Genomic DNA, 22369 nt, shown 5'->3' on the forward strand with positions numbered 1-22369 from the left:
TGGATGGATGGATGGATGGATGGATGTTAGTTTGTTGGACGGATGGATGGATGGATGGATGGATGGATGTTTTCCATCATTAAATCGTTTAACGATCGAAGCGCAGGAGAAACACGGAAGCTGCGGTGAAATCAGGACCGATTCATCCTCCGGTGATCTGGAGCCACTCAGATATTCAAGATGTTTATTTTGTTTCCACTAAATGTGATAATTATAAAAAAATAAAAAGCTGAGCTGTCCCTTCCCCCCCCCCTCCCCCTCCTTTTCTCTTTGGACCGCGGCCAGCGGTTGGAGTGCAGGTGGCTCCAGATAAGAAGCAACGTCACATTTTCAGCTGGTTTTTCCCCCTTCACTCCGGCTCCGAGCCAAGATTAGAACGGGGAACGGGAAGCGCACATCAAAGAGCAGCCGGCACATTTTCACTACCTCACCGAGGAAGCTATCGAAATATTATCACTTTTATACATCTAAAATAAAGAGACAGAAACTTGGAATTAAAAAGCCTGACATTTGATGCCTGCCACCTTTCATGAAAAAAAAAAGAAAACCCGATAGTTATGATTGTAGAGAAAAGGGTTGGATAAGCTATACACTAAAAGCACACCTTGAATGCACCACCATCCCATAATAGTGGAAGTGCAATTTTATTTTTCTGGATTTATTTTATCCAGTAGCCTACTTTTTAAATAGTATTTTGTCAATTAAGTGAAAATTCAACAAGTAAATCAAGGAAAATGTCAGAATAACTGTGATTTATTGGTTCTTTAAGAGCAAAAAAATGCATAAAAGTGATTAAAATATTGATCAAACCAATAATTTTCCCTAATCTTATTTTAATTTGACGGGAATGAAAGCCAAAATAAAAAACTGTGGAAGTGTGGCTTAGAATGGTGGTCGACGTCCAACTGTAATATCGACAGTGTTTTCACGGTAGCAAAAAAGTAGCATAATGCTAGCTTAAAAGTAAGGTAAAAGTAGCAAAATGCTAGCTTAAAAGTAATGTAAAAGTAGCAAAATGCTAGCTTAAANGTTTAGAAAGGGAAACAATAAATAGTCATCACTGACTGTATTGCTGTCAGCTAAGCTAGCAACGTGCCTTAACTCTTCTGCAGCTGTCTGAGAAATCTCTGCTAGACTTCACTTCCTCTCAAATGAGGTGTTCTCCTGAAATGGCCGAAAGCGCAGGCATGAACAATCGATCTGCACATGGATCCTGTTTCTTCCTGGTTATTGACCAATAGGAGAGGAGCTGGACCAAGAAGGCAGCCTCCTCATTTGCATACTGAGGCAGAAATGCACACGGTAAAGTAAAAAGAGGAGACGAGGAAATGTCAAAAGAACAAACGATTGTATAAGGAAAAGGCAAAACAAAATATAAACATTACTTGATGAAACCGTGTAATGAAAAGGCAAAACAAAATATATCTATTTCTACTTTTATTTTTGATTATGTCAGTTTCAGCCCTCTATAGGAAAAATGGGTCCCTGGATTGTTGTGTGGATGTATTTGACTAAATAACATTCATGAAATGTCAATTTTTTGAGATCTGATTTCAGTTCACCTTTAAGGCCCAGAGCCCATTGAGGGTGTTCCATCCAAGGTCACCTGAAGTTGCAATGATGTTTGCAGAAGGTTGGAAAGGAGGCAACTAATGCAGCAGGAGTCAGGCAAGAGCCAGAGCAATTATCTTAAAAGGTTCAAAAGTTGTTCTCAACTTAAGTTTCTCCTTATGGTTTTCTCTTTCTTTATCCTTTCTATGCTGTATTTACAAAAACACTACAAAAACAAACATGGATGAAGAATCTTCACACAACAAACACCAAAACGAACTGCAAAAGAAACTGACAATTGCAGTCACCAGCCAAGGCTTTCTCTTCAGTTTGTTATCAAACAAAATTTGATAGATTTTAATGTAACTTTAAAAATGAATCTTTAATTGTACATGTACAACTGATTAACATTCCAATTTAAAATGGCTGACTTAAAAAGCTGACCTTACAAACAACCAAAATTGCTGTAATTTACTTTTCCAGTTTTCCAGATACTAAGCTAAAGTTTGGTGTGGTTGTGTCTGAGAGTCAACACCTAATCTGAATGTGACATCTTGTGACATCTGAAAGTTATTTTCAAGGTTTAACCAAAATGGCTCATTTCTCAACATGAAATTATCTGAGTCTTAAACTCTGGCATAAAAGACAGCGGGTGATATGCATTCCTTTTAAAAATCGTAGGCCTTTGATTTTCTATTTTTTTAATACTCAGAACAGGATGTATGACTGCTGTTTGTGTTCTGTGGCTGTTCCCTCAGAATTACAATAGGATTTCAGTTTTTAATCTAGCGTTTTGTTTCTCAGTGGTCCTCATCCTGACTGAGAAGTTTTTAATATGTGAGCAGTGCAGTCCCTGATTGGAGGATGAAGTTACCTTTATGTAAGGGACCCAGAATAGCCCGACGTTGAAGACACTGTAAGCTATGAATCCTGTCAGGTTCAGAGCCAGGAAGTCAAAGTTGAGACCTACAACACTAAACACAAACATGTAATTTTTTTTGTTTTAGATTTATTTATCCTAGTTTTTTGCACAGTATTAGAGCCATGTGAGAAATATAAAAGTGCAACATGTCTCCACTTGGATGGATGTAGGAAGGTTTGGATCCAATCAGCTAGTTTTTTTTTCTTCTTTTTATTCCAGAGATAAAGTTGAAACCAGATGGTTACATACACTGTAGAAATACAAAACCATTTTAATTTATTTCAATAGTTTACTTATTGTCCAACATTAAATCAAACTAAACCTTTCCTGTTTTAAGTAAGTTAGGATTAAAAAAAAATTATCATATTTTTTCTTATATTTTTTTTTGCTAAATGTCCAAATGAGAAGGAGAATGTTTTTGTTCTTCTTTTCTTTGAGCTGTTCCCTTTTCAGGGGTCGCCACAATGAATCATCCTCCTCCATCTAACTCTGTCTCCTACATCCTGTCTTCACTCCAACTACTTCCATGTTCTCTTTAACTGCATCCATATAGCTTCTCTTTGGCTTACCTCTTTGCTTTTTGCTATGGCAGCTGCATCTCTAACATCCTTTTACCAATATACCTACTGTCCCTCCTCTGCACATGTCCAAACCATCTCAATCTGGCCTCTTTAACTTTATCTCACAGTCAAGAGGTACCTGTGCTGTACCTGTGATGACCTCTTAATCCTATCCATCCTTGTCACTCCCAAGGAGAACCTCAACATCTCCAGCTCTGCCACTTCCAGTTCTGTCTCCTGTTTTTTAGTCAGTGCTACTGACTCCAAACCATACAACATAGCTGCTCTCACCACTGTCTTGTAAACTTGTCCTTTGACCTTTGCTGCCACCCATTTGTAACAAATCACTCCTGAAACTTTTCCCCAATCCACTCCCACTCCACTCTGCGGTGCTCTTCTATTGGCATAAAACCATACTGCTGCTCAAAAATAGTCACCTTTTCTCTAAGTCTAGCTTCTTCAACTCTCTCTTTCAGATCCTCATCAAGTGGCTCATCAACTCTAATTCCCCTGTAGTAGCTACAACTCTGTACATCACCCTTGTTCTTAAAGATTGCACCAACACACTTCTCCATTCCTCAGGCAGTTTCTCACTCTCAAAAATACCGCTGAATAATTGAGTCAAAAACCTCACTGCCATCTCTCCTAGACATTTCCACACCTCTACTGGTATGTCATTAGGTCCAACTGCCTTCCCCTTCTTCATCCTCTTGAAGCTTTCCAAACTTCATCCTCACTAATCTCTTCTACTTTTTGGTCCACAGTTTCTATGGTCTCTACTCTTCTTTCTTTTTCATTCTTTTCATTCTCTTCATTCATCAGCTCCTCAAAGTATTCCTTCCATCTTCCCATCACACAATGTTAGAAAATTACCATTTCCATCTTTAACAAGCCTAACCTGCTGCACATCCTTTTCCTTTCCTTGCACAGCCTTTTTGCCAGTTGATACAAGTGTTCTCTTCCTCCTTAGTATTCAGCCTCTTGTACAACTCATCATATGACTCCTTGTTTGCCTTTACTACCTACCTCTTTGTCCTACGTTGCATCTCCCTATATTCCTGTCTACTCTCTTCAGTCCTCTCACTGTCCCATTTCTTCCTGGCTAAACTCTTCCTCCGGATAACTTCCTGCACTTCACTATTCCACCACCAGGTTTCCTTATCATCTTTTCTCTGTCCAGATGACACATCAAGTACCTTCCTACCTGTTTCTCTAATCACCGTGGCTGTAGTAGCCCAGTCATCTGGAAGGTCTTTCCTCCCACCCAGAGCTCCTTTCTGAACTCCTCACAACATTCTTCCTTCTTCAACTTCCACAATTTGGTTCTCGTCTCTGCCTTTACTCTTTTCCTCTTCATCATCACAACACTCATCCCACACACCACCATCTGATGCCGTCTGGCCACACTCCCTCCTGCCACAACCTTACAGTCCACAATCTCCCTCAGGTTACCTTTTCTATACAGAATGTAGTCTACCTGCCTACTCCTGCCTCCACTCTTATAGGTCACCCTGTGTTCCTCCCTCTTTTAGAAATAGGTGTTGACTACAGCCATTTCCATCCTCTGGGCAAAAACCATTACCATCTGTCCTTTCTGGTTCCTTTCCTTGACACCAAACCTGCCCATCACCTCCTCTTCTCCTCTGTTTCCTTCACTAACATGTCCATTCAGATCTGTTGCGATCACCACTCTCTCCCTCCTGTGAATACTCTCTATCATTTAATCAAGATCCTCCCAGAATCTTTCTCTTCTACATCACATCCAACCTGTGGAGCAGAACCATTGACAACACTGAACATCAGACCTTCTACTTCTACTTTCAGACACATCACCCTATTGGACACTTTTTTCACCTCCACTACATTCCTTGCTAACTCCTTCAGGACTGCCCCTACTCCATTTCTCTTCCTATCCACACCATGGTAAAACTGCTGAACCCTGCCCCATTGCTGTGAGCCTTGCTGCCCTTCCACTTGGTCTCTTGTACACATAATAGATCTACCTTCCTCCTGAGGTCCGCGTGCTGTTCGCGGAGCCCTGCGGGACTCTAATTGGCCCTGAGGCTGAGCCACCTTCAGCTACCGCTGGAGTTAGCATGTTGTCAGAGCCACAGTAATAAACATGGAACGAGCGGGTTTAACCAAAAAACATTTGTTGAGCCGAAATTCAGCAGGTGGCTTTACAAGACCAAATATGGTAAAGCATTTTTTGCGCTTAGTGAAAATATTATCCTTGTTTACCAGTAAAATGATGCTATTAAATTCAGCATTAGATATGCACAGTACAGTATCTCTCTGTTTTTCAGAGTTGTCTGTTCTTATTCATTGGCCAGGAAGTAAGACGTGTGTTGGTGCTTTGTTTGCACTTTTTAATTTATTATTTATTTATAAATTAGGTGCAATCAGTTAGTATTTATTTTAATTATATTTTTGTTTAAAAAAGTATTTCAAAAGCCTTTTTGTAAAACTGTAGTTGTGTAAATATTTGGCACAAATATCTTTTTCTTTTTTTTTTCACAAATATCTTACAATATCAAATAATAAATAGCCATATTTTCAACTTTCTGTGAACTTTAATCATTTTTTTATTAAATCACGGTCAGTCGGCAGTCAGTCGGCGGTCAGTCGGCAGTCAGTCGGCGGTCAGTCGGCGGTCGGCCGGCGATTGGCTGGCGAACAACCACCTACCACCGGGCTTAGCCTCTTTTCTTGGGGGAAACCCTGTGAGTATGATATATTATTGAAACAACTGGAGAGTTGGCTAGGAATCTCCGGTCCAGTACTCGATTGGTTCAACTATTGTTACATTTGGAGGAAAAAAGGGGGAAGCTTCCGAACCTGAGAACACCATCCACACTGTGAAGTACGGGGGAGCCAAAATCATGTTCTGGGGGTGTTTTGCTGCAGAAGAGACTGGTCTGCTTCACAAAATAGATGGCATCATGAGGGAAGAACATTATGTAGAAATATTAAAGCAATACTTCAAGACATCAGTTAAATCTTAGATACAAACGAGTCTTACAAATGGACAATGATGAACTACTTTAGGCAGTGCACATAAACATCTGGTTTCAACTCTAACACCTAAATTTCTTTAGTTTCTGAAGATATTTATTTTGTGCATCTTATTTATAATCAGAAAGCAAACATTACTGGTTTAATAGAGTATTTTAAGTGTTGATGTCTACATCTGAATGTCATCAGCTAAACAAGACCAACTGAAAACTGGCTGAATTTGGTCATTTGTTGAAAAGCTTGTGCATTCTTTGTAATGTTGCACATATTCATAAAATATATGTAAAATTGCTAAGAGTTCAACATTGCACAAAGCTTTAAAACAATACAGTCCTATTTTTTGCACATTTGCACAATCTTTTAGTGCACGTTATTTCTGTTTCAGTAGTTTTATAAGACTTTCTGTGTATTTTGGTCTCTTGAGAGCTGTGTCACTGAATTTTCCTGCTGAGAGAAAAAAAGTCTACTCTGTTCTTTTCTATTCTATGATACATTTTGTATAATCCAAAAGAAAAGCAGTGGACACACAGATAAATCTACCTTTTCCTCTTCCAGTTCTCCCATGCCTGAGGGTAGAAAGACACAGACCAGGCCAAGAAGTAGATCCATCCGATCACTTCACTGATTAATGACAGAACTCTGCTGTGGATTACTGTGAACCGGATCCTGGAAGACAAATTAAAACTGAGATGAAGATTTATTGAAAAAATTGGATGGTGGATTATTGGACAGAAAACATTGTAAAATCAATGAAAAACCCTATTGTTATCTAATGAACTGTGTGTCACAAAATAACGACGTAAAAACAACCTCATTCAATTAAGAAACCAAAGCAGAAGGTAAAAGCAGCATGTCAAAACACCTGCTCTGGAGTATACAGGTGTGTGTTATTACAATGCTGAAAAAGACAGACATCAGCAATGATCTCAGATAAGCATCTGTCCAACAATTGGAGATTGTACTAGACTGGGTCATGATGCAACAGGACAGTGACCCCAAACACAGTAGCAAATCTACAGGTAATTTTACAAAACAGTTCGACAAAATCGCTTCAAAGACCAGTTCATCATTAAGCTGCCTCTGACCATTCATAAATCACTAATCGAGCTGGCATAGATGTGAGCTTTCAGAAATAAAGCGAGCTTTGCAAAACCAAAAGAGGCATGGAGCAGAATTCAGCTGTGCTAATATGGAGCAATATACATTAAATGATAGACGTCTCCCCCATTTCATTTTAAAAACATGCCAAATTAACTCAGTTTAGCAATCCCCTTTAGGCTAAATAAATTCTTAATGTAAATCCAAAGTTGCTGTGCATCATCATCAGTCTTTTCTTTGTTAACAAATCTTTTAAATCTGCCTGATAAGTGGTTGCACAGAACACAAACCATTGTTACATCGTATCCTACAGCAGCAAAGCCACCTGTATAAAAGGTTCTGGCATTTCTGTATTTTATTTTATTTTGAAATACTGGTAGAAGTTATTCTAGGAAGTGATGTAAGTCTGAGGGCAACATAATATACTTCCGGTTGAATTCGCTACATTTTGCATGGGATCGCATTCCTGGCGTAGTCCTGAGAAGTGATGCTCCGAGTGTTAAGTTGATGACGCAAAGTAAGTTAGCGCATTTAGCGTTCTGTTTATTTAACCTAGATTCGGTTCATTATATGTGTAAGCTACNTTTTAATAAAACCTAATAAAGGTAAATCCAACGTGTCCTCACAGCTTTGTTAGCTGCGTTATCAACATGAATAACAGCCTCTCCTTCCCCTGATGCTCTCTGTGTTTAAACACGCCCTTCAAAATAAGAGACCACAAAGAATCCAACTCCCCATAACGCTGAACCAGTGGAGCCCTGAGCCTGTTTCTCAGTAATCAGACGGTCCCATCTAGGGCTTCCAGAGACGTTTGTTTTTTACTCATTCTGCTGCTTGTGGGTTTGTTTTTAGCGGGAGCGGATCACGTGACCTCGATGAGCGTTCTGACACGCATCAAGAGGGATTCAGAGACGGATGGAGCTGCTTTAGACACTCGGTTGCTTCGTTCAGCTGCAGGACGCAGACGCCGTCCGCCCGCTCCTTTGCCCGAGCGTGGTCTGCAGGCGTCGCGGCGCCTCTTTGTCGGTTAATTCACAGACCGTTATCGTGCACTCGCCCGGCTTTAACGCCGGTTAATCACTCCACCATTCATCCCACAGATCATGAGTCTAACACAAACACACACATGGAGTCAGATACACAAACACAGGAAGCGAGTGTTTAACAGAGATCCTAACGGATCTGACTCGGAATGGAGAAGATGGGAGCGCGGCCAAGTGTGAAGCTTTTTAAAAGTAACGAGAAAACAAGGTCATTCCGCTCCGGAGCTATTTCTGGGTTCGGGTTTGATCATATTTAGCATAATTCGCTCTGTATCTACCGCAGTGTTGTGGGTCAAGCTTTGGTCTAACAGGAAAGAGAAACAAATTAGATTTAAATAACCCTCCCAGAAGCAAGATGGAGATTTGTCAATTGGTAACATCACTGTAAAATTAAAAATTAGGCATATTGTTTTGTCTTATTTGTACAATTTCAACTTTAAGCGGCGTGTCGAATAGTTATTTCCCCGTTTTCAGAGACTGTTTATTACAAATAACTTGGCCTAAAACTGATGGAAATCCATAACTGAATAACATCTCATGTGAAAATAGAAAGAAAATGGAGACTCGCTACTATTGTTATATATTTTCCTAACAGAGCACTTTGCTTTTAGACTGCAGGTTTACTTGTGGTTCCTAGAGTTTGTAAAAGTAGACCCGACTTCCAGTTTCTGTCCATGAAGTAGACTAAGACACTCAGTCCACTTTTAGGATTAGGATTAAAACTTTCCTTTTTGATAAATCCTATAGTTAAGTTTGGTTAGGGTTTCCTGAGCTCTCCTTTAGTTATGCTGTATAAAATACTCTACATCAGTAGTATTATATCAGTAGTATTACCCTAGTTCTCTAGTTTTGATTGGGTACATCTTACATTACAGGTTTTATTGTTCCATATTTTCCTAGGTTTCCCAGGTTTACTTATGGTTCCTAGACTTTGTAAAAGTAGACCCAATTTCCAGTTTCTGAACATGAAGTAGACCAAGACACAGTCCACTTTCAGGATTAGGATTAAAACTTTCCTTTTTGATAAACCCTACAGTTAGGGTTGGTTTCGGTTTCCTGCGCCATCCTTTAGTTATGATGCTATAGGCTCAGACAGCAGGAGGACAAATTGACCACAGTTCCTCACTTTGCTGCCGTTTTTATTCACTCAAATCTCCACCATGTTTGTATTTGTAACTATTTCTATAATTAATGTGTTTTTCTTTGTCGTTCTTGTTATAGAAACCCCACCTGGACCAGTCGTTCTGAGTCTGTCTCTTTCCTGTCCTCTAACCCCAGCCGGTTCGAAGCAGATGGCCGCCTGTCCTGAGCCTGGTTCTGGTTCTGCTGCAGTTTTCTTCCTGCTAAAAAGGGATTTTTTCCCTTTCCGCTGTCACCAGGTGCTGCTCAGGATGGGAGACGACGACTAATTGGCTTTTAAAATGTATGTGAGACTTTTGTTGTGACTTGGCGCTATATAAATAAATTGACCTAAACTGAATATTACACCCCTACTCCAGCCATAAAAAAAAGTCTGCAAATTTTCCTGGAAAATGGGATACTTCGAGAAATCAAAGCCGAGTTATTTTAAAATTCAGAAGTCGTCGTCTGTCTGTTTTTCCTGCCTGTGAATCTTTGGATTTATGAGCAACAGAAAAGCATTTCATCATCTTCGGCAGCCTTAGGATACCCATCCAGCGCAGCCGGAGACGAGTGTTTTCAGCAGCGTTTGACATTTAGCACAGCCGAATACGGAAACAGTTTAAGAGCCACAAAGCGCCGGGCTCCATTAAAAATGGATGTGGGATTTTGAAAAAAAAAAACGTATAAATAACGACGCCAGGTTGTTTTTTTTGATGTCGATGTGGTCTTGAGGGAGCGAGTGGTGGCAGAGAACAAAAAAAACAAAAAATAAATACAGATTCTGTTGTTTTGAGAGAGCACGGGGGTTTAATCATGTCGCTTGGTGCTTGCTTTGTTCTTCGAGGACGCTTTTATTAAACCTCGTAAAGAAGATCTCATGAAGAGCATCGAAGCAAACGAGGACGACTTCGACATAAAAGATCACCGTTGTCGGTTGTGGAACATTTTTGCGCTTGAAAATGCAACAAGACATAACTTAAATAAATTTCTTTGGACATTATGTGATTGTGTTCAGTGTATAACAGTGTAAATATTAGCTCTGGCAGCTTCGGGTTTGAATTCAGCCCCACCAGATTTGCACAAAGCCTCGTCGTGTTGTGCTTTTTTTTTTTTTTTTTCCGCCAGCGTCGCCTGTTGATTGATGCCCCTTCGTGTTTCCGCCGCGTCCTAATAAGCAGCTTCGCGGCACCAGTAAAGCAAGCCCCCTTCACCGGAATTTCTCGAGAGCCGCTGATTTAAAACCGTTGATTCGCACCCGGCGGGGGCTCGGAACCGGAATAATCACCGGGTTCGCAAAGCTTCGTCCTTTTATCGTGGAAATTACAGCACTACGAGGGGGGGAAAGTGGACCCAATACATCGGATGAAAGAGCCTTGCTGCTGGTTTGAGGAGGGTTTTTGGAGGAATGGAGGGGTGGTTCTCTGATCTCATCTTTGCGTTAAACTCGTTGGATGAGTCTATTCGGCTTCGTGTGACGTGCCGGACTAATGAGACGCCATATGCTGATCATTAGCTCCATGGCATTTCCAATTAAGCCCGAACCATATGCCGATAGCAGGTTGTTTATCATTGGTTATTTATTTTAATAAAGACCTTTCCCTTCGCGAAAGTTCTTGATGGGAGTCACAGAAGTTTGACTGTCATGTCCAGATGGTTTCCAAACTCTGTGATTCCGTAATGGGGGGGGCTACCCCCCCCCTATAACCTTTATTAAGCCTTTAACACGAAGTTGAGCTCGTTCCCATTGCAGGTTGGACTCGTTTGACGCCGTCTCTTCGTCTCCGATCCTGTTCTGTCGGTGTCTTCCAAGTCGGCCACCAGGGGTGGGCAATCCTGGTCCTGGAGGGCCACTATCCTTGGTCCAACACACCTGATTCATGGTTAAATCACCTCTTCCTGTTCTGCAGAAGCCTGTTAATCACCCATTGATTCAAAGCAGGTGTGTTGGAGCAGAGGAAACAAGGAAAACCTGCAGGATGGTGGCCATGAGGACCAGGAATACCCACCCCTGGTTTATATGGGTCCTAATTTTCCGTTCATTTTCTCCTTAAGCGGTTTCTGTGTTCAGTGGAGCTAAATGTCAAACTCTGGGGACATCTGGTCTTTTCCGGGTGCGCTGGATGGGCATCCTCAGGCGGCTGAAGGCGGCTTTCGAATCTGATGGCGATCGTCATCCTGACGCTTCGAGACCAAGACCGTATGACTTCTGAATATTAAAATAACTTGACTTTGAGGTTTTCCTGGACAAGTAAATCAATGTGGCTACAATGGATACAACAGGTTCCACTTTGACAACTAGTTTCTTAGCTATAAAGCTGTAAAACCACCACTTTATGATCAAAAAATGAATTATAATCTCAAGAAAATTTAGATTGCTGTGGTATATTATGACCTATAGGAGAAAAAAATAAACTATACAGACACTAAACTATTTTATACACTTGAATGTGTGCTTTCAGGCTCTATGGCAGGCTGTTGTAACACATAGATGCATATCTAACTCTTATTACTTCCTTGGGTATAGCAAAAAAAAAAAAAGGTTTGTGCAAAGTTTAAACAAAAATCCTATGAGATATGCTAGCATGTTGGCTTACTGTGGGTTGTAGGCGACTCCTGGACACTAACGCACAAAATTTGAGCTAATTATCGAATAAATTGACTCAGTTATTTGAGGCTAATTGCTGAGGTTAATTAGCCTTGAATCAAGCTCAGTCCAAAAAGATAATCAGCTGGAACTGAGAGTTTCACGGTGGTTTCTGCCACCAGTTCAATAAACACATGAATTATGGATATCCTGTAAGTTATATAACGATTTGGCTTGCCATATTTGCTTCTTACGACGCACTCCTAATCTCTGTGTTGTCATTTCTGCTGAACAGTTTGGACAGATCGAGCCTTTTTCTTTTATTATTATTTATTTTTTCCTCTCCGCCTCTATCAGCCTCCTCGGTATCTCACAGGATATTACACGACACGCATCACGAGACGATACGGCAGCCGCTCCTTTACATGATGGAATATTCTAATTCCGGACGATATGAGTTTTCTTGGCTCAGCTGTGGTGTTTCTGGAAACGCTTCTGGAAGACGGGTGGGGGTTGTGTTCGATTGTTATCGCCAAAACTTTCCAGGACGGGGGAGTTTGTGATAACAAGACATTTCCTGGAACCAGACTCGGCCAGTTGTTCTGCCTGCTTCCCTGGAAGTGTCGTAGGAGTTACGTAAACTTCTGACCAATCACGAACTGGTCAGAAGTACGCAATACACACCGATGTATTAGGTCTGTTTAAATACGCCCAGTTTCAAAGAAACTTCGGGATCCTTTGTGGAATTTGTGATGATGATAAGTAGTACTGGGCGATATAACAATACATATCGTGGGGACGATAGAAAAGTGTCTATCGTGATATATTTTCTTCTATCGTTTCTATCATAATTGTATCAATGATTCATGTAAATATTTCATAACGTAGGCTACGACGAATGTATTAGTGTTGTGACTTTGCATACATTCAGTTTATAAAAGTGATAAATAAGAAGAAAAAATAACTATTTTGCAAAGAACCTCCATTTTGCGACANGCCTAATGGCAATTTATTTGGTATTACAGACTGCTGGCAACACTGAGTATCAAGATAAATAAACCAGCTCACATCTACAGTTAAAGCTTAAGCCTCATGTCCTCTTCCTGTATCCTGACCGATACACCATCCTGTTTGCTGCAAAATACCTACGAACCTATCCCAAATTAACACTGGTCCTTCAACCCAGATAGAGAGCACTCAGGATGGAGCCAGACAGAGTGACATTTCCTGATGTGAGACCTAAACGGCCGACACGCCGACCAAGCCATTTTGATGACTTCGAAGTTGAATACACACATCATCCCAGAACAGAAATGTCACATTGGCAAACCCCACCGCCTCTCCCAAGACATGTGGAACACCAACCTCATTATAGCAATGCACCATCTCTCTATGGTGATAGTGATGCCACCTGCTATAATACTTCTTCCCGGCTGGAGAGAAGTGAACAAAGGAGGAACTCTAGGGGTCTCTCACCTGAACTTTCCCCTTATAACCTGTTGGAGCCCCCCATCCAACCACCTCAAACAGAGTTCAGAACTTTGCAGGTGGAGAGAGAGAAGCTACGTCAATCACAGGAAGTTCTACAGGAGAGCCTGAGAGAACTTAATGAAGCGAGGAGTGACATCAAACCACTTATTGAGGCTGCTCACTCACTGAAGAAGGATTTGGCTTAGCTGACTGCTGCAAAATATATCCTCCATCAGCCCCCTAAGAGCAGCTTAGAAAGGGTGTACAGCACCACCGCTAGCACGAGGCTGGTTAAAGACGAAGATGAGGAGGAGTGGCCTGACCCACCTCCATGGCCTGAACCCAGAGAGGAGCTGCACACAGGATTCTCCAAACTAAATGTTGAAGGACAGCATTCAGAGTATGGCTTACGGTGCTACCCCCCGCCTGAGGCAGCATCTTTACCACCTAACTCCTTTCTGCCGACACACATCCCGCAGGCTCAGGATCAGAGAGGAAACGTGTCCCATGCTCCTTCGCAACATTTCGAGCCATCTTCACGCTGGACACCAAGTAACGCAGGTATGCTGCAATTAAAGTCTGTTCCAGTTAACCCCCCTACTTCAATCACAGGAGCAGCATGTGAGATATCAAACTGGCGTAATTCAGCCCCACCTCCTTCATCTGAGTTAGTATATAGGGGGCCCAAACCAACAATTCCAAAGTTCATTCATTCAGATCCTTCTGAGTTTGCCAGGCTCCGAATGGCCCTGGAGAACCTACTCCCTCCTAACGCAACTGAGCTCTTTAAGTATCAAATACTTGTGGACCATCTTAAGTTTGATGAAGCTCGACTAATAGCTGATGCTTACCTGAACGCAACAAAGCCTTATACTGACACCATGGCTGCCCTACATAATAAATTTGGACAACCTCATCATTTTGCTTTAAGGAAAATAGCAAGTGTCCTAGATGGCCCAGAAATAAGGCGAGGTGATATAGTAGCCTTCCAAAGGTTCTCTCTCCAGGTTCAATCATTAGTCGGTCTGCTGCAAACATTAGGACTTGAGAGAGAAGTGGAACTGAACTGTGTTGCCCGTCTGATAAGTAAGCTTCCTCCAGAACAAAGAGCTGACTTTCGTCGACATCAGTTCAAACAGCATGGCACCACCTACATCCTATATGACTTATCTTAGTGGCTTCGTCATGAGTCATGGTGCCAAGGGTTCGATAGTCAAGCTGATGGGAAAGGTAGCAGAGAACGGACCTGCAGATAGGCGGATGCCCATCCCTTCAAACAGACTGTTACAGTCCTACATAATGTGAAAGGACACACTTTCCTGCCACCAAAGGACAGTCGAGCTGGAGGGAAGACTAAGAGCAAAGCCTACTGTGCCTACTGTGAGAGCACAGAACATTATTTCAGCCAATGCGATGGTGTGGCTAGACTCTCCAAAGAAGAAATAAAGAACTGGATTCAAGTCAACAAATGATGCTGGCGTTATGCCCGAAACCATCTAGCTGCTCAGTGCACACTGAAGAAACCCTGCAGCCTTTGTCAAGGAAAACACCTGCTGGCTCTTCATGAGGTAAATGTCAGAACAGAAAGAAACGCCACAGGTGTTGCTGCAAAGGAAGAAAGTTGCGTCAGCGTCAGATTCCCTCTATTTAGATCGACATGGAGCCAGCCATTGTGTTCTACTCAAGATTGTTCCTGTGGTTCTAAGTCATGGGAAACACACTCTAGATACCTTTGCAATCCTGGATGACGGTTCCGAGAGGACCATGTTGCTCCCGGCTGCTGCGAAAATCCTTGGGCTGGCGGGCATCCCGAGGATCTTCCATTACACACCGTCCGCTACAATATTCAGATGATCCATGGACGCAATGTATCTTTCAGTGTTTCTGCAGCTACCAATCCTAGGTCACAACACAAGATTGAGGGAGCGTTCACAGCTGATTGCCTCAACCTAGCTCATCATACCTACCCTGATGATCAGCTACGAAGGAAGTATAAACACCTGCAAGGGATCCCAGTGCCGGCGTTGAAACGAGCTGAGCCGCTGCTCCTTATTGGTTCAGACCAGCCACATCTGATAACCCCCATAGAACCAGTTCGGCTTGGCCCACCTGGCAGTCCAGAAGCTGTCCATACTCGGCGGGGGTGGACACGTCAGGGGCCAAGTCTTTTGATGGGGCGGCCAACCCAGCCTGTCCTATGCTTATACACATCCCCTCAATCGGATGAGTTTTTCAAGCATGTAGAGCGGCTCTGGCAGATGGATGCAGTACCGTACACATCTGAGAAGGAAGTGACCCGGTCAAAGCAGGATCTTCAAGCCGTGGCTCTGCTCAAAGCTAAAACGGTTCGCATCACGGTTGATGGCGTGTTGAGGTATGCCACGCCTCTCCTCTGCCATGCACAGATGCCACAATTGAATGCACCAAAAGAATCTGTCATGGCCATGCTTCGAAGCACAGAGAGACGTCTATTAAAGGATTCCTATCAGGCTGATGCCTACAGAACAGAAATGCAGAAGCTGATTCATTCAGGAGCTATAAAAGAGGACACACCAACAAAGGAGAGCTGGTACATTCCCCATCATCTCGTCAGTCATAATGGGAAGAATCGCCTGGTTTTCAACTGCTCTCATAAGTACCTTGGACAGTCCCTGAATCAGTTTCTGCTCCCTGGCCCCACTCTTGGAGCCCCTTTACTGGTAGTCCTAATCAGGTTCCGTGAATATCCCATAGCTGTGAGTGGCGATATCAAGGGGATGTTCCATCAGGTACTTCTCCTTCCGGAGGATCGCCCCCTGTTGAAGTTCTTTTGGCAGGATTTGAAGGTGGATGAACATCTAAGATCTTTGAGTGGCAGGTCCTGCCCTTTGGGACAACTTCAAGCCCCTGCTGTGCAACATTTGCTCTACAGCGTCATGTGACAGAACACACCCAGCCCGATGACAACCTAAGATTCTCCATTGAGAAGTGTTTCTACGTAGACAACTGTTTACAGAGTGTTGGTTCACCTAAAGAAGCCAAAATCCTAGTAGACCGCCTGAGAGAACTGCTAAAATCAGCCGGCTTTGAGTTACGTCAGTGGGCTTGCAATGACCCCAGTGTTGTGAGTCATCTGCCTCCCGCAGCAAGATCGCAAAGTCTGGATCTGTGGCTGGCAGAAGACAAATCTAACTCCTCAGAGACAACACTCGGGCTCAGTTGGGACTGGAATACAGACTCCTTGGGCTATAAGCACAGACCTGTATCCTATGAGATGCCAACATTTCGAAACATCTATAGAGGTCTAGCGTCACAGTATGACCCTTTAGGCTATCTGTTACCTTTCACTACTCGAGCCAAGCTCCTCCTGAGGCAGTTGTGGGATAAGAAGCATGGTTGGGATGACTCAAACCTTCTATCTGCACTCCTTCAAGCTTGGAATGACTGGGAGGCGAAGCTTAAGTTTCTACCTCAGCTTACCTTCCCACATGCTTACACTCCTACCAAAGCCAACTTAGAAGAGGACCTCCGTAAAGTGCACATCGTTGCAGATGCATCTAAGAAAGCTTATGGAGTTGTGGCTTACATGAGAACTGAAGAGTGCAGCGGGCAGGTTCACCTCACCTTTATCCTAGCTCGTTCCCGTGTAGCTCCAAAACGGACCGTCTCTATCCCTCGCCTAGAGCTCTGTGGAGCTTTGGTGGCAGCACAGTTGAGCAGTATCCTGAAGAATGAACTCACCTCGTCTATCAGAAGGACAGTCCTGTGGTCACACTCGGCAACTGTCCTCAACTGGTTGAGCTCGCAGTCCTGTCGCTATAAAATCTTTGTAGGAGCCAGGATAGCTGAGATACAGGAGTTGACAGAAAACTGTACCTGGCGCTATGTAGACTCAGAAAGTAATCCAGCAGATGACCTAACAAGAGGGAAGTCTCTGGAAGAACTCAAAGTGCCAAACAGGTGGTCAGATGGACCCCCCTTTCTGCTCCACAGTCCCGACACATGGCCAAAAAGGCCAAACTCTGAGCCCTTTAATGAGGAATCAGAGCTCCGAAAGACTGTCTTCTGTGGAACTGCGAACACCTCCTCACCTACCTGTCCGGATGGAACAGAGTACAAGACATGGCAGGAGCTCTTGGATGTTACTGTTAAGGAACTTCAAGGGCGACCTCCCTCAACTGCTCCACCTAGTGCTGAGGAATATCAGGCTGCTGAGCAGGCCATCCTTAGTCAAGCTCAGCAGGAGTCATTTCCTGAGGAATGTCATTTGCTTGCTGAAGCAAAATCTGTTTCCTCCAGAAGTCGTCTACTCACTCTGGCACCTGAACTGGATACCTCAGCAGGCCTTATCAGAGTAGGAGGTCGATTACGACGTCTGGGATGTCTTGATGGATCGACACTGCACCCTATTGTCCTGGACCCTACCCACCCTTTCACCCGTCTTCTCATCCAGAAATTTGACGTCGATCTCCATCATCCAGGCCCTGAACGGGTCTTTGCAGAGCTGCGGAGATCTTACTGGATACTGCGTGGAAGAGAAGCCATACGTAAATACCAGTGCAGCTGTCCTGACTGTCAACATTGGAGAGCTCAGCCTTCAGTTCCAAAGATGGCTGACCTTCCTGCCGCTCGGTTTAGGTTATATAAGCCAGCCTTTCACTCCACTGGTGTGGACTGTTTTGGGCCCATGATTGTGACAATAGGAAGGAGGCAGGAGAAACGCTGGGGAATCATTTTCAAGTGTCTGACAACAAGGGCAGTACACTTGGATCTCCTAAGTAGCCTGGATGCAGATGCTTTCCTTATGGCCCTGAGGCGATTCATCGCTAGGAGAGGAAAGTCTGCAGAGCTGTGGTCTGACTGTGGGGCCAATTTTAAGGGAGGGGATCGGGAACTCAGAGAAGCCTTTGCCAACATGTCAGAGACACTGCAGAGACAGCTAGCCTCCCAGAAGATTAAGTTTCAGTTTAATCCCCCAGCAGCCTCACATTTTGGCGGAGTGTGGGAGCGAGAGGTTCGTTCAGTGAAATCAGCTCTCCGAACCTGTGTGGGTTCCCAACCTCTTCAGGAGGAGGTACTTCTTACAGTTCTTCTGGAGGTGGAATCAATACTGAACTCAAAGCCTCTGGGATATGTATCAACTGATGTGGGAGACATGGACCCTGTGACTCCAAATAGTCTCCTCATGGGGCGGCCTGATGGATCCCTACCTCAAGTGGTCTACCCAGAGATAGAAAACCTCAGTCGAAGATGTTGGCGGCACTCACAGATTCTTGCTGATCACTTTTGGGCAAGGTTCATCACAGAATACCTTCCTGGCTTACAGACAAGACACAAATGGCAATCAACCCCTCCTGAACTTCTGCAGAATGCAATCATTATGGTTGTGGATCCCCAGTTGCCCCGAGCCTTATGGCCGATAGGTCATGTGATCAAGATTCATCGTAGTGATGATGGACTTATCAGATCTGCGGATGTGGAAGTTAATGGACATGTTTACACTAGGCCAGTTGCTCGGTTGGTTGTCTTACCAGCTGTGACAGCCGAAGGAAAGGACACTGAGAAGATTAGACAGGCACTCCACAAAGATTAGTAAAGCCGTCTATGTTTAGCAAATGTGTAACCACATTTGGGGGTGGCTGTATAAAAGGTTCTGGCATTTCTGTATTTTATTTTATTTTGAAGTACTGGTAGAAGTTATTATTGGAAGTGATGTAAGTCCGAGGGCAACATAATATACTTCCGGTTGAGTTCGCTACATTTTGCATGTGATCGCATTCCTGGCGTAGTCCTGAGAAGTGATGCTCCGAGTGTTAAGTTGATGACGCATAGTAAGTTAGCGCATTCAGCGTTCTGTTTATTTAACCTAGATTCGGTTCATTATATGTGTAAGCTACGGGCGGGCGAGCATGTGATGTTGAGGGGCTCTCTGAGCGCTGGGAACTCAGTTTAGTCTGCTCAGCTGTCATAGGTTTACCTCAAAATCCCGTTATTTGTACCTGCAGTTCGGCTGCTTTNGGGTATATCGTGATATATATCGTTATCGTGATATAAAATTATCCATATCGTGATGTAGGACTTTTTCCATATCGCCCGGCACTAGTAGGAGTTATGTAAACCTCTGACCAATCACGAACTGGTCAGAAGTACACGATACACACCAATGTATTATGTCTGTTTAAATACGCCCAGTTTCAAAGATACTTCGGGATCCTTTGTGGAATTTGTGATGACGATAAGATGTGACGATTAAAGACGCCCCCGTGTTCTGGCACCGAGGAGAGAGATGGTGGCGCTCCTTGATTTCGGTGTAAGAACTGCCTTTAGATCCCACAAGTTCGGCGTCTCTCAGAGCGACGGCGCATTTCCCCGCCGGTTCTCTCGGCGCCCCGGCACAGAAAATCAAGTTAATGAATTGTGAGCTCGGCCGCACCCGTTTTGCATCCCAAATTGATTTCGCTTTGGCTCGGGCTAACGATTATGGACAACTTTGTCCAGCGTCGAGCCTTTAAACTGAAACCCACGGCTGAACGTTTAACCTTAAGATTAAATTTGATTCATCACGGCGGTTAACGCGGAGTGAAAAGGTGTGTCCGATAACGTGATCTGGTCTCGGCGTACACACTTAATGGTTTTATTAAAACAACGCTTCATGCCTGATGTACCTCTGTATACCTTCGGCATGCGGGAGAGGAAAAGAAACGGTTTCTTTTCGAAAGGAAAACGGATTTGACGGTGCCAAAAAAAAAAAAAAAAAAGGGGCACAAAATAGGTTTGGAGTGTTTCCAAACTAAGAGCACTGTGCCAAGTGTCAGGCATGGTGGTGAAAGCATCACACAAAGTGGATAAAACTGCTAAATTTTACTTTATTTACCAAACATTAAGCTTCACAAAACTTAAGAACTATGATTCAAAGTCTGGTCTGTTCCAGGAAGCTATTTATTTGAAATTAACTCCACCAAGACCGCCAAGAAGAGTGGTCCAAATATCCAAACAGAATTACGACAGAATCTTGTTGATGGCTACGAAACCTCATTAAGGGACATTTAACCAAATATGGAACAGATCTGAGTCTGGAATTGATCAAATTTAAACAAAATTCAAACCTGTTTGACCTTCTATGTCGTGTAAGCATTCTGTTCTAGAATACAATGGGTTCAAATCCATCATTCAAGGTCAAAAATTAATCTAAAATGCATGCCCGTGGATGTACGTGAACTTCTGACTGGAACTGTATGAACACTATATTCCCAAAAGTATTCACTCACCCATCAAAATCCTTGGTCAATTCCTTCCGCGGCCACAGGTGTGTAAAATCACCTGCTTCTACAACCATTTGTGAAAGAATGGGTCACTCAGAGAATTCCAGCGTGGTGCCGTGATAGGATGCTACGACTAAATATTCCACAGGCAACGAAGTGGTAGACGATGTAAAACCACAGAGTGGGCTCAGCTGAGGTCGCCGACGTTTTGCAGAGTCAACATCTCCAGACTTCATGCGGCCTTCAGATCGGCTCAGGAGCAGAGAGCTTCATGGAATGGGTTTCCATGGCAACAGCTGCATCCAGGTGGAGTAAAAAAAAAACGCCGCCGCCGGACTCTAGACGTGTCCTCCGGAGGGACGAGTTGCGCTTCTCCGTCTGACAATCCGACGGACGAGTTCTTGTCTGACTGCTCTGTGCCGAGTGTAAAGTTTGGCGGAGGGAGGATCATGCTGTGGGGTTGGTTTTCCAGCTGCTTAGTTCCAGAGAAAGGAACTCTTAATGCTTCATTGTACCAAGACATTTTGGACAACTTTGTGGGAACAGTTTGGGGAACGGCTACTTCCTGTTCCAACATGACCTCCGGCGCACAAAGCAAGGTCCACAAACACATGGAGGATGGAAGAACCTGGGGTGAGTGAATACTTTTGGCAACATAGTTTATTTTATATTCCACTTCAGCAGGAGCACGTCTAAGAAACACTTTCGGAGCCTGTTTTGAACGGTAAAAAAGACTAAACTGATTTTGTATCTTGATTTTCTTTTCTTTTTTTTATGTTGCTAAGCAACAGCTTCAGTTCAACATCTGGTCATCTTCTGAGTTCAGAGATAAAGTCCTCTCCCTATCATGTCTCATATCTACTCCAGCCCACTTCTTACGGCGCGAGGAGGAACGTATCACAAAGAGGGGGGATAAATAAATAAATAAGTATCCCATTTGGCTGTTTTGAAGCTTTCGCTTTTCAGCTTTTCGTGTTTTATTGCATCTGATCGAGCTCCACCTTCCGCCCCGCTGTAATGAAATATGCATCGATCCGCATCTTGGTGTTTTTCCAAGACTGCTCTTTTGGGTTTTTTTTTTCTTGGGAGTTTCCACGAAGAAGAGGGAACTCTGCTCCACAGAGACCCAAACTGCCCGTCTAATCTGAGAGCGACGAGTTTCTCTCCGGCTGATCCGGGAAAATAAAAAAATAAAAAAATAAAATAAAAAAACGAGGCGTCCACACCTGCCTTCCTTGGCTCGCGCTGAGGCTCTAACAGCTGCGGCGGCCCCGGCCGACCTCGCTTAGAAACGACGGGCGCTCGTTTGTCGACGGCGAACAAGAGGAGGAGGAGGACTCACCATATCGATGGAGGACACGGGCCCGATGCTGTTGACGTATATGCCCACGTCGATGACGGTCGGTTTCTCTGCAAGAAAAAGAAGAGAGGTTCAGCTTCTTGTTGTTTTTTTTCCCATCCAACAAATAAACAATCCGGTTATCGCCATCGTCAAATACGGTCGGCTCACGCGGCGTAAACGTATCCATGGGGGATAACGTTGGCGTCCCATTATAAAAACATGAATCCAAACGAGGCTTCTGAACGGCGTGGTTCTCTGCGTAGCTCCACCAGTTTCCTGTAGGAGGCGCTGCAACTGTGTGCAGCTGAAGCCAAACTCAATGTCTACGAAGAAGAGCGCAGCTTTGCTACCTTACTGCTAAAATAAAGAGCAGAAGAAGAAGAAGAAGCGCCACTTACGGCGAAACACAACCGAGGTAACT

At 43.5% G+C, this 22369-nt stretch overlaps 2 protein-coding genes across 3 annotated transcripts in view; both read right to left on the bottom strand.

Annotated features, from left to right (window-relative positions):
• ctns (cystinosin, lysosomal cystine transporter) overlaps positions 1-6794 on the bottom strand; it is a gene marked incomplete at its 5' end in the record, with an annotated part of 19194 nt that extends 12400 nt beyond the window's left edge. The window contains 2 exons of the mRNA XM_025002162.2: positions 2426-2525; positions 6589-6794. Of these exons, the coding sequence (XP_024857930.2) occupies positions 2426-2525; positions 6589-6794 (306 nt within the window). The remainder of the gene's footprint in view (positions 1-2425; positions 2526-6588) is intronic.
• The window catches only part of LOC108251186 (gamma-aminobutyric acid receptor subunit gamma-3-like), a 197343-nt gene that overhangs the window by 137097 nt on the left and 37877 nt on the right, over positions 1-22369 (bottom strand). For both annotated transcript variants that reach the window (XM_037973863.1, XM_037973862.1), the window contains exon 3: positions 21949-22016. In XM_037973863.1, coding sequence (XP_037829791.1) covers positions 21949-22016 — 68 coding nt within the window. The remainder of the gene's footprint in view (positions 1-21948; positions 22017-22369) is intronic.

This window comes from Kryptolebias marmoratus, linkage group LG23 (genome assembly GCF_001649575.2).
Source record: "Kryptolebias marmoratus isolate JLee-2015 linkage group LG23, ASM164957v2, whole genome shotgun sequence".
Taxonomy (NCBI): Eukaryota; Metazoa; Chordata; class Actinopteri; order Cyprinodontiformes; family Rivulidae; genus Kryptolebias; species Kryptolebias marmoratus.